General features: G+C 41.5%; 2 protein-coding genes across 2 annotated transcripts in view; one reads left to right on the plus strand and one right to left on the minus strand.

Moving 5' to 3' along the window:
• Nucleotides 1–17,344, plus strand: part of UBAC2 (UBA domain containing 2) — a 154,427-nt gene extending 137,083 nt beyond the window's left edge. Inside the window, exons 8-9 of the mRNA XM_054012694.1 lie at nt 9,611–9,733; nt 13,524–17,344. Coding sequence (XP_053868669.1) covers nt 9,611–9,733; nt 13,524–13,631 — 231 coding nt within the window. The 3' untranslated portion in view covers nt 13,632–17,344. The remainder of the gene's footprint in view (nt 1–9,610; nt 9,734–13,523) is intronic.
• The window catches only part of GPR183 (G protein-coupled receptor 183), a 115,361-nt gene that overhangs the window by 76,525 nt on the left and 20,538 nt on the right, over nt 1–18,298 (minus strand). The window lies entirely within an intron of this gene.

The raw sequence follows: 18,298 nt of genomic DNA on the forward strand, positions 1-18,298 counted from the left end.
GATCGCTCCAGCGTGGCCGAGACAACATTGGTACACCACACTGTTGGAACTCTCGGTTCAGACACCGATTCCGCTTCCATTATGTCCGGATCTCATCTCTCAGGACCACGGCCGGCTGCGTCACCCCGACCTGCAATCACTCCACCTCACAGCGTGGCTGCTCCATGGTTCACCCAGGCAGAGCAGCAATGCTCGCACTCTGTCCAACAGATTCTGCTGAGCAGTAGGAAGCCCTCAACACGCACCACGTACCTGGCCAAGTGGAAGCAGTTCTCCTGTTGGTGCGAACAACGAGCCACGTCCCCGTTGCAGGCACCCATTCCTCTCATTTTGGAATATCTCCTCTCCCTAAAACAGCAGGGGTTGGCGATATCTTCAATTAGAGTTCACCTGGCCGCTATATCGGCTTTTCACCCAGGGGAACTCGCGTCCTTGGTATTCTCTAACCCGATGGTTGTTAGATTCCTCAAGGGCTTAGACCGGATGTACCCACAACAACGTCAGCCCGTCCCGACGTGGGACCTCAACCTGGTTCTCTCCAAGCTCACAGGTCCTCCATTCGAGCCACTGGCCACCTGTTCACTTCTGTACCTATCATGGAAGACAGCCTTCCTCGTAGCCATCACCTCAGCAAGGCGCGTTTCTGAACTCAGGGCGCTTACATCTGAGCCCCCTTACACAGTTTTTCATAAGGATAAAGTGCAGCTTCGTCCACATCCTGCATTTCTCCCTAAGGTGGTTTCTCCTTTTCATATCAACCAGGATATATTTCTCCCGGTCTTTTATCCCAAACCACATGCCACTCGCCAGGATCAACGTTTGCATTCCCTGGACGTACGAAGGGCCCTGGCCTTCTATATTGACCGCACAAAGCACTTTAGAAAGACGACGCAACTCTTCGTTGCAGTGGCCGACCGAATGAAAGGCTCACCGGTCTCCTCACAACGCCTATCCTCCTGGATTACGTCTTGCATCCGGACTTGCTATGACCTGGCAGGTGTCTCAGCACCGCACCTCACCGCTCACTCCACGAGGGCCCAAGCCTCCTCGACTGCTTTCCTGGCACATGTTCCGATACAGGACATTTGTAGAGCGGCGGTTTGGTCATCAGTCCACACGTTTACAGCTCACTATGCACTAGTGCAGCAGTCCAGGGACGATGCTGCATTCGGGTCAGCGGTTTTGCACACAGCAATGTCTCACTCCGACCCCACCACCTAAGTTGGGCTTGGGAGTCACCTAATGGAATGGATATGAGCAAGCACTCGAAGAAGAAAAGACGGTTACTCACCGTTGTAACTGTTGTTCTTCGAGATGTGTTGCTCATATCCATTCCAAACCCGCCCCCCGTCCCCACTGTCGGAGTAGCCGGCAAGAAGGAACTGAGGGGGCGCCGGGTCGGCTGGGGTATATATTCAGCGCCATGGAGGCGCCACTCTAGGGGGCTCCACAGCCGACCCGACGGTGTTGCTAGGGTAGAAAATCTTCCGACGATCGTGCACGCGGCGCGCGCACACCTAATGGAATGGATATGAGCAACACATCTCGAAGAACAACAGTTACAACGGTGAGTAACCGTCTTATCTGTTAGCTTCCAGCATTGGCTAAACAAGGCTTGCAGCTTTGCTGGAGATAGGATGTAGAATCCTCAAATCTAACAGTTTTCCCCATTGCCTTTCAAGTGTGTTGTGGGATGTTCCTATCTGGGAGCCACTGTCTTCCATTCCAGGTGACAGCCCCCATTGAATTAAAGCAATATAGGCATATGATAAACATTCCACTAACCCTAGTATAGCTATACAATCTATCTCAATAACTAGGTCACATACAATATTCATAAAATTATTATATAGCAGCTCCTCATCTGCCACACCAATCACTTCTTACTTTCAACAAATTGCAGGGCTTTGCCTCACGATGTTGATAGGTGATAATTTGATTTAATTTATGGCTAGGTTTTTATGGTCATTCTTTTGCTAAGTGTTAAACCTTTTCATCATCAGATTTATTTAGGAAGCTTATTTTCTGCCTTGTACAGTGCTGTGTTTGCTTCTCATTTGTTTTAGTAGATATGTATAGGTTCCCAGCATTTAATAAGTTAATATTTGGAATTTAGATGGGATAGAATAGTTAAGTTTGCCTTTTGCTTTTTATAGAAATATAGTTAGAGGAATCAAGAATTTCCACATCAAATCATGCTGTAACTGTCTTTCTAAAACTGTTACCCCTGCAATTATGTTAGCAATTAATAAGCTTTTTATACAGGGTATGGATATTATCTGTATTTTTCTATTTCCTGTCACTTATCTAGTTTATATTTTTCTGGAAAACGTGTCAGATTTTATATATAAAATTCAGTAATAGCATTGGCTGAAGGACAGTATAGGCAAGTGCTATGCATGCTTCCCCAGACAGCTCTCTGAATTCTGACCTGCAACTCCCTAGCTATTCTGCTTGTATGCCTCTCTTGAGCAGAGACTGCCATTCATATCACATTTTGCGGTGGCTTTCTGATATGAACCATTGGGCATCCAGGATGAGACTGCAACATTTATTTCCATCTGTAGCTTAAGACAGAATTAGAATCTAGGTTTCCAGAGCTGAAGGCTAATGCACCCATTCATTGAATCATTTACAGGCCCTGTATATGCACACGGCAGTTGTACACGTTTATTGCAATGTATTTTGTTTTTACATTTTCATTGGTAGTGTCTTACAAAATTTATTCCTCAAAGCACAATTGTAGAATTTACTTTTTTCAATTTTTCTCAGTCTTTATTTCTGTTAAAAGAACAGGTTTTGTGTACAGGAAGTGAGTAGAGGTGAGTTAAATATCTAACCACCAAGCTTCAACAACATGTGACATCAGTCAACATCCTGGCTGCCTCATAGTTCAGGATTCAGACCGGGGCACAGCCCAGAGATAGATCTAGCAGCACTAAAAGATGACCTCCTTATGACCTTGGACACATAAAATCTCGCTGTGCATACTGCTGCATCTATCAGCAGCCTTTGACACACTAGTCCACAAGATGCTGCTGATCCATCTAGCTGACGTACCAGAAGTAGATGGCCCAGCACTACAGTTACTCCAATCATTTGTCTCCAGCAGAATTCAGGGAGTGGTGGTAGGCAATTCCTCCTCCTCTTTAAAGGCCCTTACCTGCAGGGTCCCCCAGGGATCCATACTATCACCTCTTCTCTTCAATATACATGAGGCCACTGGGGCAGAGAGTGAAATGCTGTGGGCTCAGCTGCCCACAGCATGCCAATGGCACTCAACTATGTCTCATTCTCAACTGATGCAACCATTGCCACTGTTACGATGTCAGAATGCATACAGGAAATCAACTCTTCAGTGCAGAAGAGCTGGCTCAAACTGAACCCTGGCAAAACCCAAATGATGCTGGTTGCAAAGAGAAATGCTTTTCCGAGATAGCCAAGATATTGTCTCCCCCATTTGTCAAAGTGGTGCAGTGCCTCAAAGTCCTGTTTGACTTCACACTAAGCTTGGATGACTGGGAAGCAGCAGTTCCCCAAAATGCCTTTTTCACCTCCAACTTGTTAAGAAAAGTCATCCCTTCTTCCTGGACAAGGACCTGGCCACAGTGGTCCATGCATTTGTCACCTCTGGTGTGGATTACTGTAACTCACCATATCTGGAATTGAGTGTGAAGATGATGGACAGACTCCAAAGGTGCTGCAGAATGTGGCTGCCTACCGTCTCCATGGCTTAGGCCACTGTAAGCATATCAGATCTGTGCTCAAGTCCCTTGACTGGCTCCCAGTCAGTTTAAAGGCCTTGGTCCTAATTTTCAAAGTAATCAATGGATCAAACCCCAGCTACATCAAAGACCGAATGTTGATCTGTGAATCTATGTGACAGTTGCATTTGTCTGGGGCAACACTGATCACAAAACCCAGGATGAAGCATGTGAGCACTGGAGACAAAGCATTCTTATTTAAAGGGATCCAGCTATGTAATGAACTTCCAGAGGAGATCAGGCAAAGTCAGTCTGACCATCTTTAGGAATCACGGTAAAACTTTCCTCTTTCAAAAAGCATTTTTACCATAAGAATGACAATCAAAACACTGACACTTCCTTGTGTCTACAGGCTTAGGGTACAAAAAAATCAAAGCCAAGGTCCTATCCCAAGCAAAGTTTTGACCCTGAAATGGGAGAAGTGCCAGCGACTCCATGAAGTTCACCAGAAACTTTGTTATTGTTATTCATGGAAGGTAATTGGACACCATGGTGGGTGGCAGTATAAAATTCTTAGCCAGAGTTAATGCCACTACTTTTACATCTGTCTTAAAACAAGAAATATTAAAACTTACACTCTATAGCAAAGCATGTAGTCTCTTTTCCCCCACCCTGGATTATTACCCTCTCCTTGAATGAGGTAGTAGTAGAATTCAAAATGTGTATGAAGTTTTATCAGAAAGGAAGTATTTGAAACATTACTTTTAGCACATTAGATGCCTTAATATATTTTTTTAATCTTACATAAAACAGCTGGGACAGTCAGAATATCTGACCCTGCCCAAAATATCTACTATTGTGTAGATTATCACTACGAGGCAGACTGTGTGTTATTTAAAAAATGAAATGCAAAAGCTGTTTCCTTTTTTCCATCTCTCACTATGTGGTTACATCTTTAGAAAAGGTGTAGAGGTCAGATATTAGGAGGCGTTTCCTGTTTGTGCAAACAGATGGCAAGTTGGCATTAATTCAGTCACATGCGTTAGCATTATCAAAATATCTGAGTGCTTACAGAGCTTTCAAGAAAACTTTTAAAATACATTTTCTTTCTCTGTCTAAGTCAGGGGTCGGCAACCTTTCAGTAGTGGTGTGCCAAGTCTTCATTTATTCACTCTAATTTAAGGTTTCGCGTGCCAGTAATACATTTTAATGTTTTTAGAAGGTCTCTTTCTATAAGTCTATAATATATAACTAAACTATTGTTGTGTGTAAAGTAAATAAGGTTTTTAAAATGTTTAAGAAGCTTCATTTAAAATTAAATTAAAATACAGAGCCCCCCGGACCGGTGGCCAAGACCCGGGCAGTGAGAGTGCCACTGAAAATCAGCTCACGTGCCGCCTTTGGCACACGTGCCATAGGTTGCCTACCCCTGCTCTAAGTGAATAGGATTGACAAATGTTTAATTGCTATTTAGTTACTTTAGTTGAAAATTAGTAGCTGCCCAAAATATAATTTTTTTTATTTTGCAAACACTGAGTAAAAAGCTCTTTTGTGCTTTTTTGTTGTGTGTGTGATATGAGTAACTAATACAGTTGTCTTCCCTAAAAGAGACTAAGGGGATTGTATGAATTAGAAAGTTAAATGAGAGCTAGTAGGCTATGCAGCCAGAAGGTTGCTTGTTTACATAAGGGCACAAAACAGGTTCATTACTATAAATAACTCTACCTGAGTCTATACAAAAAAAGGTGTGTATGTCTTTTATACGCAACATGCATTGTCTTGTATACCGCAGAAAGATGAGATACCAGGAAAGTGGTTTAACTAGATCACAGCTTTATTAAGTAACACATCTGGGAACTATCCAGCAATGACTTGTCCTGTGCAGGTCATCCTTCATTTGTAATCTGTACCGCCTTGTGGAGGGATGCCGTGAGCTCTCATCCCATTAATACACTCCCAGCACTGTTGCTCGGACCCCACCACTCTCCTGTGACAATCTAGAAGGTTGTCTCCTTGCTGTTCCAGCCATTTGGAGCCCCAAACCCATTCCCCACCTCCTCTAGGAGATGCCTTTTCCTAATCTGCTTCCAATTCCAGTTTATCAGGGAACAGGACCCCCGATTGAAAGAGTACCTGCACTGGGCACCTGCCAAGTTGTGACAAAATAAATTTCACAACCTAATATCACCACTGGGTCCCTGGGGTGCTGAGAGAAAGGAAAAAAACAACCAACCACCACCACCCACATTGCCCAGGTCAATCTGGCAGTGAGAAAAAAAATCCTTCCCAGCCTCCAAAGGGCAACTCGCACAATGCCCACAGCAAGCGCCCCAAACCCGCTCCTATTCTAATCCCAGTGGGCAGAAGGAGGAGCTTTTATTCCCAGTTAGGAATGGTGCCCTCGGCATGAGGAAGGGTTCATAAGACCTCCCCTTGTTTGTGGAGCCATTAGACTTTTGCTGCATCTCTCTATCCAACCAATCAGCCAAAGAGCTCCCCTCCTCAAACGTATGAGGAGGCTGAGTGCCATGAGGAGGGTGTGTGCATTCCTTAAAGTGGCCAAGGTTTTTTTTTCCCCTGCTGGCCTAGACGAAACCTCTCCCAGCTATGAGACAGTGGTGGGGAGGGCACTGTCAGCAACTTGATCATTTCTGCCCTAACATTGATTTTTAGTGGTGATGCAATTTAATTGTCTTCTCTGCTGTGGCCTAAGAAGCTAGGCTTTAGTTAAAACAGTTTCTAAATAATGTAGGTCAACCGTAAGAGAAAAGGGGTGGCTCCTGACATGGGGAATAGACCTTCTACAGCTCCCTTTCGTAGCATCCAATTCTAGGGACCAGTGTTTGAAAGCTGATGGTGACTTCCTGCCTACTCACTGTGACAAACTTTCTGCTGCTTTGAGACCCAGATTGGGGAAAAAAGCCATCCCACGGACTCTCGGAGGAAGAGGGTGCACTAGTAGGGAGGTCAAAGGGAAAGTTTCCTTCCTTCCAGTAATTCTTTCATGACTGCCATCCACTGATAAAGTAGAGCACTAAAACCAGAGCTAAGAAACGAGGGACAAGCTGGTAGTCCCATCTCCCCTGTTGAAAACACTTAGCAGCAGCTGCTTTTGAGAGCCATGAATGAGGAAAGGCGGGGGAGATTTTGCATACATCTTCCTAGGGACAGTCTTGAGATCACCATTTTCCAAGACACCTGGGAGATCTCAAAAAGTTGTTGGGATTGACTCTGGGTGTAAGCGGTGTGGCACAGTTAGAATTGCCTGGTCTGAAACCTCTTACGTTCTCCCTTATTTATCATTACATTTTCATTAAGTTCACATAATAAATAGCAAATTCACAAGCTCTACTTGGATGTCAACAGATAGCTTGGACCAGATGTCACTGTCAGTGAGAGTGGCGGAGAGGCCAATTGCAAATCTACCATGAAATATGCTCCTTTTGCATAGAAATTGTATGCTAATAAACAGTAGATGACCCTTAAAAAGATTAGAAGTTCCGTTCAGTCAGGTCAGTCCACCATAGTGCAGATATTTGTCTGAAGTGTACCTGGATATTTGCATATTAAGTATGTTAGGGGGCATAAAATACACTGCAATTTAACATTTGCCATAACACTGTGTATGAATGTGGGGGGAGTGTCTGAAAATGATTTCCTGTAAGGCAAGGCTTGGCAGTAGTCTTCCCCCCCCCCCCCCCCTCAGCTTTTTGTCTATTTTTAAAAACTGGTATATGTGGGATTACTTGACTTCATGATGATTTTTCTATCCTACCTGCTCTGGGACTGGATTTAGTTAAATTCTCATCTTTTTATACAGTGCTAAACCTTAAACACTTTGCAGATTTGCCTGATCATATTATTGCTGCATTTATGGTATTCCCTATAATTAATAAATAAAGAATACTGGGTAATGGCACCTAAATCCAAAGGCCAGTGAAATGTTTTAAAGGCAATTTAAAGCTGTGAAAAATTACTTATCTGATCTGTCTGTCTGATCTGATGTAGGTATTTCTAGGAAATGTGTCACTCCGGTATCTGCCTGAATCTGTTCTTACTACATTATCTGCATCCGTAGTTTAGTAAGATGTCTGTTGCAAAAGTGATGGTCTAAATAGTTAGTATAGAAACTGCTTTTTTAAAGATTGAAAACACTATGTTTTTGAGTGTTGTGGGTGCCAAATAGAAGGCTCATTTCTGAGAGGAAAGGGTGACCCTTGGTAGTGTCAGTTGACAAATAACATGAACTTGTGAAGATTTCATAGACAAACAGAATAAATAACTCACTAACGATGCTATAGGTACAGCTGGAAAGGCAGCTATACTGATTTCAATCATCAGATAGACCAGTACATTTATAAATTAGCACATTTATTTGACTGTCTGATGCCTTATGATTTCCAGTGCATAGAAGAAAAATGTCATAAAACAGACAACCTTCTTCAATACATCAATTTTTCTTGAAATACATTCAGTTAAATACACTGGTGTCTTTTTTTCCCTTCATCTTTTAAAGGAAATAAATACAAACAAAACTGCATTAATGCAATATTCTGGTTAGATTTTAAGTTAACTGCCCCAGCCCAAAGAAGCTTAAAGAGAAAAGCAGAGCTGAGAAAACATAACTGTTTTTTTAAGAGGAAGGTCTTCTGAGAAAAAGAATTGTAGGCCCAAAATAGAGCAGCTGCAGGAAGGAAGCCCAGATCCCATACAAACTGAAAGGAAGAAGGAATGCTTTCCACAATAGTGAGACACAGGGAGTGGGGGGTTAACAAGCTGCCTTATAGACACAGAAGCATCAGGAAAAAACACATAAAACAGAGAGATTGTGAAGGAACAGATGTTTTTTTCATGGGCAGTAGTTCTAATATTACCCATAATACCCAAAAAAACCTTTGCTGATACATCAGTGTTACCTCTGGGCAATTATGTAAATAACACTTGACATTAATGTATGTATTTGTTATACTGTAAAAAGTAAGCACCTTACCATTCTTTTTCTGTGGTTTGGTTACATTTACATTATAAAATTAAATTTCTGTTTCTTTAACACACTCTGTACAAAATGCATTTACTTTGGAACAATGCCAAAATGTGAAACGTGATATTTAATAGAGTAAATCTAGGCAAGGAGGAGGATGTTTTCAAAGTCATTTCAACTGGTGTTAGATTCATACAGTCACTTAGCTAGTATGGTGATGGCTGTAGAAAACTTTTACATAGACATCCTCAGTAGGCTTTATTCTGAGTTTACCTCTGTGATTTTGTTGGTGCCCTGAGAAATCCACTCATTTCCTCGTTCTTAATCTCCTGCATTTTTTGCCTTTCCCATTTGTGGTGATCAATGTTTCAGCCACTATCCTTCTGCCTAGGGAGAACTAGACTTCAATGCCAACCTTTAATTGGTGAGCAGAGCTGCTGTTAAGTAATACAAAGTGCTCACACATCTTGAGGTTATGGGCTTGATACTGCAGTCAGTGAATGGAACTCCTGTCAACTACACAGAGCAAGAAAAAGATCAGGTTTTATGTCTGTTGCAACAGAAGCAGTCAAACTGCTGTTTACTTGGGGAACAAGAGACCAGAACTCAAAGTTGCTCTCCTTCATGGTAGTGGGCTGCACCTCCTTCAACATATATGGAACACTAACATGAGGCTTAAATAGGAAATAAATATGACAAATAGCTCCTATTTATTAGTATGTTTCCTTAATGTAGCAGAAACATTTTGATTAATTAGTAAAGCAAGAAAATATACCCTTTTGAGTACTGTAATCATTAAAGACTATGATATTGTAGAAGTTATTGTTTGAAATAAACATTTTACTCATAATACAATTTATACAAAACTGTTAGTTTTTGATATCCTTTCTGGGTTAAAGAACTAATAATAAATATCTGGTTTCAGGGCAGGGTGATTAACTGGAATCGACTCTTTCCTCCTTTACGTCGTAGACATAATGCAAATTATCAAGATAATGGCCAGTCTGAGCAAGAGGCACCTCCACCTGCTGAGGTTTCTGAGGAACAGGTAAATATTTTTGTATTTTAAAACATAATTTAAACGGATAAGGGGTTGGCTACGTGTACTATTTATCATAATCTGTAACCTGTGGTAACCTTCTATACAGTTAATATGTTGGTAGCTCAAACTAAAATGCTAAATGACAGATACAACATGAAGACAGATTGAACTAATGCAATTGCATTTATGGATTAGAACTGCAAAATTATTTTAGAATTTCTGGCTTTGTATATAGCTTTTTTTTAAAAACAACCAGCTAGTTTTACTATTAAAATATGGTAAACAAATGGAGACTGGCAAATAGTTTGCATTATTCATGTTGAATATGGGTGGAGCTGTTATTATGGAAGTTTTGATTCTTTCATTGAGTTTGCCCTCTAAAGTTTCCACACTCCATCATGTATACACATCAAGCCACATAAATAACACAAATAAAAATTTTATGTTAGCTGTGAATGGCTACACATGCACAGTATAAAACTCAGTAAATACAGTTCTGTTTCATTAACATAAGACAGGAATTGCTATATTCTCTTCCTGCCTATTGGACCAATCTCCAATGAAAAAGTAAGAACTGGTTGCATTGCATTCACCAGTTTTTAGTGCCTTCTTCCCCAGTGTCCGGACATGGTGCTGCTGCTTTCTTTAGCTCCCAGTGCCTCCTGCAGGCTGTCAGCTTGCCTCTGTGGGTCTTCCATGGCTTAGCCTTCTGGACGGGTCAGTTTAAACCCCTTCTGGGGTACAACAAAGTCAAATAGAAGAAGTACCTGACCGTTCTGGGCCATTTATAAATAAAATAGTTTCTTTACCCTGCTTGGGTTTAACTCCCTTTCCAGAAATAAATCAGCAAGGTTACTCCTGTCACTGATCATGTCCAGCAATAGGCCATGACCTGACCTGGTTCCTTTGGCTGTTGGCCTAGGGAGCATCTCTCCTCACTCCACAAGCTCCAGCCCAGAACTGCCTTGGTAGTAGCAGGCAGCTTGCTTTATTTCAGCCTGCTGGGCCTTGATTGGCTGTTGCTGATCCTTACCCTTCTAGTTGCTGGAGGACCAGATCTCAGTGGTTCCCAAAATGGCTGCTCCTGGGATGCTTCTCTAAGCAAGCCCAAAGGCATAGACACCAACTCTGTGCGTGCTTCCGAGCTGTTTGGCGGGTTGGGGATGGCGGAGAGCAGTGAGCGGTGGGTGGGCAAAGGCCTCAGTGAGGGGGTGGAGTGGGAGCCGGAAGAGACGGAGCAAGGGCAGGGCCTTGGGGGCGGGAGGTGGAATGAGGGTGGGGCCTTGGGGGAGTGGGGCGGGAAGAGGTGGAGAGAAGGCGGGGTCTTGGGGGAAGGGGCGAGGTGGGAGCAGGGCTTTGGGGCAGAGTGGGGGTTGAGCACTTCCTGGGAAACGTAAAAGTTGGCGCCTATGCCCAGAGGTCTAATAATTGTTGCCCTTTTCCTCTCAGAAAGATTTTTCCTGGGGTGGATGTAGCAGAGCAGTGGATGCTCCAGCAGGGGGTCACAAAGATCTGTTAAACCCCATCTAGGGTGACCAGACGTCCTGATATTATCCTGTCCTGATCAATATTACAGATTTTTCTTATATAGGCAGCTATTACCCCCCCACACACACACCCAATCTGGGGGGAGGGGGGAAGTATCCTGATTTTTCACACTTGCTATCTGGTCACCTTTCCCTGCACAAGGACTTTTAGATGCCTCTGAAATTATTATTATGAAATCTAGTTTGATGTGAGACTATTGTTGCGAAGATGTCAAAAGTAGCATAATTCATTCTTCCCATAAAGATAAGACATAAACGTTGGATTTAAAAGGGAAACCCACCCAAAAATGATCAGTATCCTATTTTACAACCTGACAATGTATTAGTTTTCAAACCTTTAGTAATATATGCATAGATTAAATCAGAGAAAAAGATTTTTGAAATCCAGGATAAATGTTACAATATTGAAAGAACTACCAAAAAAACAAAATGCAGCTTTCTTGCCAACGTCCAGTCAAAACTATATGCAGAATATGCACAGTCTACATTTCCAGATGCAAATGCTAGATTCACTCTATTTACACTATTTAACATTTTTATCAATGACCTGAAGAAAACATAAAATTACTACTGATAAAGTTTTCAGACAGCATAAAGGTTGGGGAAGTGATCAGTAATGAAGAGGACAGGTCTGGATAACTTTGTAAACTGGGCACAAGCAAATAATTTGCATTTTCATATGGCTAAAAATACACATCTAGGAACAAAGACTGTAGGCCGTACTACCATGATGGCGGGTAGTACTTTATCCTGGGAAGCAGTAACTCTGAAAAAATTGGGGAGTCATGGTGGATAATCAGCTGAACATGAGCTCCCAGTGCAACACAGTGGCCAAAAGGGCTTGATGTGATTGTTAGATGCATAAGCAGGGGAATATCGAGTAGGAGGAAAGAGGTTATTTTTACCTCTGTATTTGGCACTGTGGTGACTGCTGTTGAAATTCAGTGTGCAGTTCTGGGGCCCACAATTCACGAAGGAGGTTGATAAATTGGAGGGATTCAGAGAAGAGCCATAAGAATGATTAAAAGATTAGATGGTGATACAGTAGATTCAAGGAGCTCCATCTATTTAGTTTAACAAAGAGAAAGTTAAGCAGTGACTAGATACAAATATTTGTTAAAGACCTCTTCAGTCTAACAGAAATGTATAACAAAATCCAATGGCTGGAAGTTGAAATAAGACAAATTCAGACTAGAAATAAGACATAAATATTTAAAATGAGGGTAATTAACTATTGCAACAACTTACCAAGGGTCATGGTGGATTCTTTACCACCGGCAATTTTTAAATCAAGATTGGATTTTTTTTGTTAAAATATGCTCTAGTTAAAAAGGAATTATTTTGGGGAAGTTCTGTGGCCTGTGTTATACATGAGGTCAGACTAGGGACCACAATGTCCCTTGGAAATCTATTAATCTTGTGACGCAGGAAAATGCATATTTGCTGTTGTGTCCTAGACGGAACAGGCAGTTGTATTGGTATCTACCCTTCTCTCGATGTTTTCTTTTGGGGAAGGGCAGTTTTAATCTTCACTGCAGGCTTCATAGGGACCTGCCAGTGGAGGAGGAAGAATCGAAGTATCTCCCAGCCTGCTCATGGCTGCCCACTTCTGGGGCTGTGCTGTCTGGTTTCAGACCTTATCCCCCAGTAAGGGGGTAATAGTAAGTGCTTCTGCTGCCATGACTATTTGGTGAATTTTGCCAAAAATTTTAATTTACTGTCTGCTGTGATTGGAATAAAAATAAAACTATTTCAAAAGAAATCAGTCAGATTTTCACTTATAACTAAACACAATTAAAAAAAAATGTAGATTTTACAATTACTCCAGCTTGAAATTGGTATGATTTATCCATTTGGGTATTGAATCTGGCACACTGTGCTATAACATAAAACAAAATTGGATTTAAATGCAGTACTGTTTGAGTCAGCGTGTATAAAAGAAAGTTGGCATGCAGACAAAAAGTTAACCATCACAATTATATTGTAACATGTGAAAGATGCTTCTCAAGTACCTACTGACCACTGGAATTACTGTTTTATTGCAAACTGTATTTTCTCAACTGCAGTAATGTTTTCTGGCTCATCCAGCCACACCAGATCAGATAAGTGTTTGATATTTTTTAAAAAAAGATATACCATTGCACAGAGTGTTCAGTAATAAACGAACGGTTTTGCTGCTATATGATAACTCTAAAAGGAAAAATGAATAAAACTGTGATTAAAGGTGTTTTTTTCTATTTCTCTTACAGGTTGCACGACTTATGGAAATGGGATTTTCCAGGGTAGATGCTTTGGAAGCTCTGAGAGCTTCAAATAATGACCTTAATGTAGCTACCAACTTCCTACTGCAGCACTGATGATTGTCTGTGATGAAAAACTTTAGTTGATATGTTTATCTACCATCAGCAAGAGGATCAAAGCCACCTGCTGGATAGACTCATAAAGAGCAAAAGCCAAGAAGAAAAAATGTCTACTATACGCGATGTTTCAAAGTAGTGTTCATGGATGACACTGACTGTTCCTAAACCCCCAAATAAAGTGGTGGTTACTGTTCTGGTTATTCTTTAAAAGTAACTTTTATCTCTATATGTTATATGATATCATCAAAATTTATTTTAAAAAATTTGGTGTCTTTCTCTTTTAAATCAGTATTAGACATATTATCATTCCTAATAACTAGGAAATACAGAAGCAACTCAAACTACTGCAAACAGTTAAATTTACCTATCAGGAAAAATTACAATACTATTCTTTTTCTCAGTTTCTTTGCTCTAAAACTGTAACTCTATATTATTTTACAGTATTTTGATTTTTGATCACAGTAATGAGAAAATGTTCAGATGTGGTGGCTAATGTTATTTCCATAAAGAATTATGGGACTAACATGTCATTCATCGATAAGTTTTATTAATGTTTGTAATATTTTCTCGCTCTCAAAATCCTTTTTAAATAAAAGTTGTAATTCAGTACCATAATTCATGTAGGATACCAGAACTGTTATGTGCGTATTGCAGGTTACATTAAGTGACTGGTATAAATTTAAACTATACAAATTGTGTAGATGACTTTACAGATCAGACAGCATGAAAATACTTGAATAGAAGCAGTAAAAGGGAATTTGCTGATTACAAAAAAATCAGGCCTGACATCATTAATCTGATTTGGGAACATTTCCATGGTAACATGATGGATGTGTTTAGTATGCTGTGTGTTAGTTTTGGTTTTTTGAGCAGCCTATACATTTCTTTAAAAGAAAAATACAAACCAGGCAGAGGAAAAGACCATTCTTCTGGTTCTGTCTGGTCTTAGTTTTCCGCTGTTATAGATACAGACCACCCTCGGTGTACTGTTGGAGGCTGCACTTACTGTCAGTCACTGACTGGAAGCCTAGCCTTTGGAAGGATTGACTCAAGCCAACCGGAGTCTAATGGCAGGGGAGCAAGAAATGGGTTTTAGAGTTTAAAATGATAAATATACCTATTTCGCCCCTTTTTCAGAAGTGCTGTGCCTCCCCAGCTTGGGAGTTTCTGGGTACTCAGCACCTCTGCAAATCAAGACAGTTATTATGGAGGTGCCAGTTCTGGCTCCATAATTAAAGTTAAGTTGAGTTTTGCACTTACATGTTACACATGTATATATTATACATTTATTTTATATATGTGCATGGTATATGTACTATACATATATGATTGAAAACAGGACTGAAGATGTCGGGGAGAATGAAGTGGGAGGAGTAAGAAGTTGGAAGGAAAGAAGAGAACAGAGGGGAGAGAGAGGAGGAAGAACTATATTTTAGAAATCAAATTGAGGGGATAATTGGGATTTCTAAAAATGGCAGCTTTACTGTATTCTGCAAAATGAACAGAAAATAACATCAGATTTTGTTCACATTTAGGTACATAATGTACTTACAATAATACAGATTATTGTGCTCATGTCTTAATTTCCATTGGACTGGTTAAGGGATTTGAAATGAGAGGCCATTATTTTAGCTTGTGAACATTGTAACGTGAGGTATTTGCATGCAGCTACAGTCTTTTTGTAGACTCTTCCTGCATTTTTAAGTGAAAGATTGTTTTGTTCACATAAAGATGACTGGCATTTTTCCTGCATGGGTTAAGGAGATGTCTGGAGTCAGTTAAGTCTGAAAACTGACTGGATCACAAAGAGAAGCCCTGAAACCTTAAAAAGAATCTGTTCAAAAATGGTATGATGATTTGCAGCTCAGTTAAAACTTTTGGAGTATACGTCTAAGAGGTCATACTTCTTTATTTTAAAATACGTGTAAAGTCTCCCCATCACTATCAGAATAATTGTATAATAGGTGGCCATAGAGGGTGATAAATAATTTCAGATAGAATCAGTTACCCATGTACAGAATTATTTATTTATATCTTTCCCAGTAAAAGTAAAAAATTAAATATAACAGACACTTCCAGATACTGTCCTACTGTAGAAACAAGGGCCAATAGAGCTGCATCCAGATTCCATACAGATATTACACTCAGAATTTGCAAGTATGTAATTAAGAGTGCAATTCAGAACATTACTAGAGTATTTGCAGATTAATATTCTGTAGGTCTAAATATTTTATTTTTGTTGTTTTGTATTGCAATGGTATCCAGGTGTCCCAGTTCAGACCTAGGCCCAATGTGGTAGGCACTCTAAGAATGTACAAACATATTAGATGAAATCCTAGCCTCACTGAAGTCAACGGCAAAACTCCCATTTGCCTTCAAAGGGGCCAGATTTCACCCATGGCCCCTGTCTTGAAATGCTTGCAGTCTTCTAGAGTCTTCAGACAAAAACTTTTTTTTCTTTTTGATCCCAGACACTACTGAAGAAGTTTTCAAGGTGATTCATTCAGCAAAGTGGGACTTGTTGAAATTAGAGCTGAAAAAAATCTGTTGGATCACCTGCTGTAGACCATCTCCATGATGTATGTGCAAGATAGTTCCTTAGAGCATATTTACTAGTGCTTTGTCCAGTCTAATTTTAAATGTCTCAGATGATATGGTTTCCATGTGGAGTGCACTCCAGACATTTTTTGAAGAGGCAAAAGAAAGTGTCTGCCCTTTCCCTTTAGCAGAATACAAATCAGTTTTCTATAGAGAAAGGCTGCAAGGATGAAATCCGGGCCCTGTTGAAGTCAGTGGCAAAATTGTCATTGACTTTATTAAAGCCATAGTCTCACCCGGAGGATATGTCTTCACTGCAGCTGAGAGCCTCCCAGCCCAGGAAGACAGACTTGCACTAGATTCACTTGAGCTAGCATGCTAAAAATAGCAGGGTGGACATGGCTTTGGCAGAGATGGGCTAGCCACCCGAGCTCAGACCCAGGGTGTTGGGTGGGTTGGGAGCCTGAGTGCCGTCCAAGCCTCGATGTCCATGCTGCTGCTGTTAGTGCACCAACTTGAGTCCTGCTAACACAAGTCCACCACCTGGGCTGGGAGGCTTTCTCTCAGCTGCAGTATAGACATATAGACTAAGAGTCTCAAGTAGTGGTTGCTATTACAGGTTTCAATAAGGCTAAGAACATTCTTTAATGATGAAGCTTCTGTTGAGCAGAATAATTTATCAGAGTGAGATCTTTAACTGTTGTATGGTATTTGGGAAATGCACAGAGCTTTCCATGGGATGACTGCAGAACTCTACAGTGGGAACGGCAGGTTCCCAGGTCTTCCCTTTCTTTTAAGGTGCAATATGGTGGAGCTCTTTACAGAAGACATTGTACTTGTCAGAAATGTCCTCCTTTCACAGCATAGGGGACAGAGATTGCTACCTCTCAAATGATTAAATTTACAGTAACATTTAGCTTCTTATATACATAGATGTGGTATATAGTGCCTATTGATGCCTTAAGGAACTAATTATTTAAGCAAAAGATTATGTGCAGTTATTTTTGTACAAAAACAAGCAAAATACATCCTAGGAGTGTCGAGACACTTGGCAAAATACTCAGCCATCTTACATGTGGTTATGATGCTGTATATAACTCTGGAAAGTCTCACTGTGGCTATAATATGGGTTTGTTAAAAGAAAATTAAAAAGATACATTCCAGGAATCCTCTCTCTTTTAGTGCGTGTGTGCATTTATTGTACTTATGTTTAACTGTATATCAGAGGTGTCCAAACTTTACAGCACTAGGAACCGTGATTGGCACTTGCAATCTAGTTGTCTATCAATATGCACAATATTTTTTTGTATTTGTACCTACCTTGATAAATGAATAGAAATCAATTGTCAGTTCACTAGAGAGAAAAATCTGGTATTGATTAGCTTGATTTTACCCTATAATTTCAGGGAGAGATGGCCCTTGTGTAAGGGGACACTAAAACTCAGTGGTGGTGTTTTGGTTGGCTAGCTCCCAGTACCAAAAGAAAGGGGAAGAGATCAATGGGAAATCAGAACCCTGAGACTGACAGTCCCCAGGAACAATGGGGAGAGGTCAATGCTTCAGGTCAGTCTGATTGACAGGGCGGGCAGCTAATCAGAGAGTCAGGAGACAAGGGGGGTCCTGTCCTCCGTGTGAGCTGGAATTGCCTGGATCAGACAGAGTGGGGCCGAACTAAGGAGAAAGCAGGGGCCCAAGCTGAGCTGGGGAGCAGAGCTGGGCCAGCCAGAGGGGCCAGAAAATGAGCCCTGGGAGCAGAGTCACAGAAGCAGCCACAGAGCAGACCTGTGCTGGGAGCAGGGCTGTAGCAACCAGAGCCAGAGGGGCCAAAGAAGCAGCCCAGGGAGCTGGAGGCAGAGCAGCAGCAGAGCTGAGGCAGAGTGAAGCTGGAGCTGGGGCAGTCCAGAGCCGGGTGTGGTGAGCAGCTGGGGAAAGCGAGGGAAACCCTGCACAGCAGGCCCAGTGCAGGGAGATGCCCCTAACAAAGACGCCTGGCAGACCAGACTTGGAGGGGGGATCGTAACCCCGATGGGTGGGGGCAACGCTGGGAAGAAAGGCCCTGCCACCTAGAGCCTGAGGGCGCGTGGCCACCAACAAAGCAAGTGTCCGACGCGCAGCATCCCTGAAGC

Source organism: Malaclemys terrapin, chromosome 1 (genome assembly GCF_027887155.1).
Source record: "Malaclemys terrapin pileata isolate rMalTer1 chromosome 1, rMalTer1.hap1, whole genome shotgun sequence".
Taxonomy (NCBI): Eukaryota; Metazoa; Chordata; order Testudines; family Emydidae; genus Malaclemys; species Malaclemys terrapin.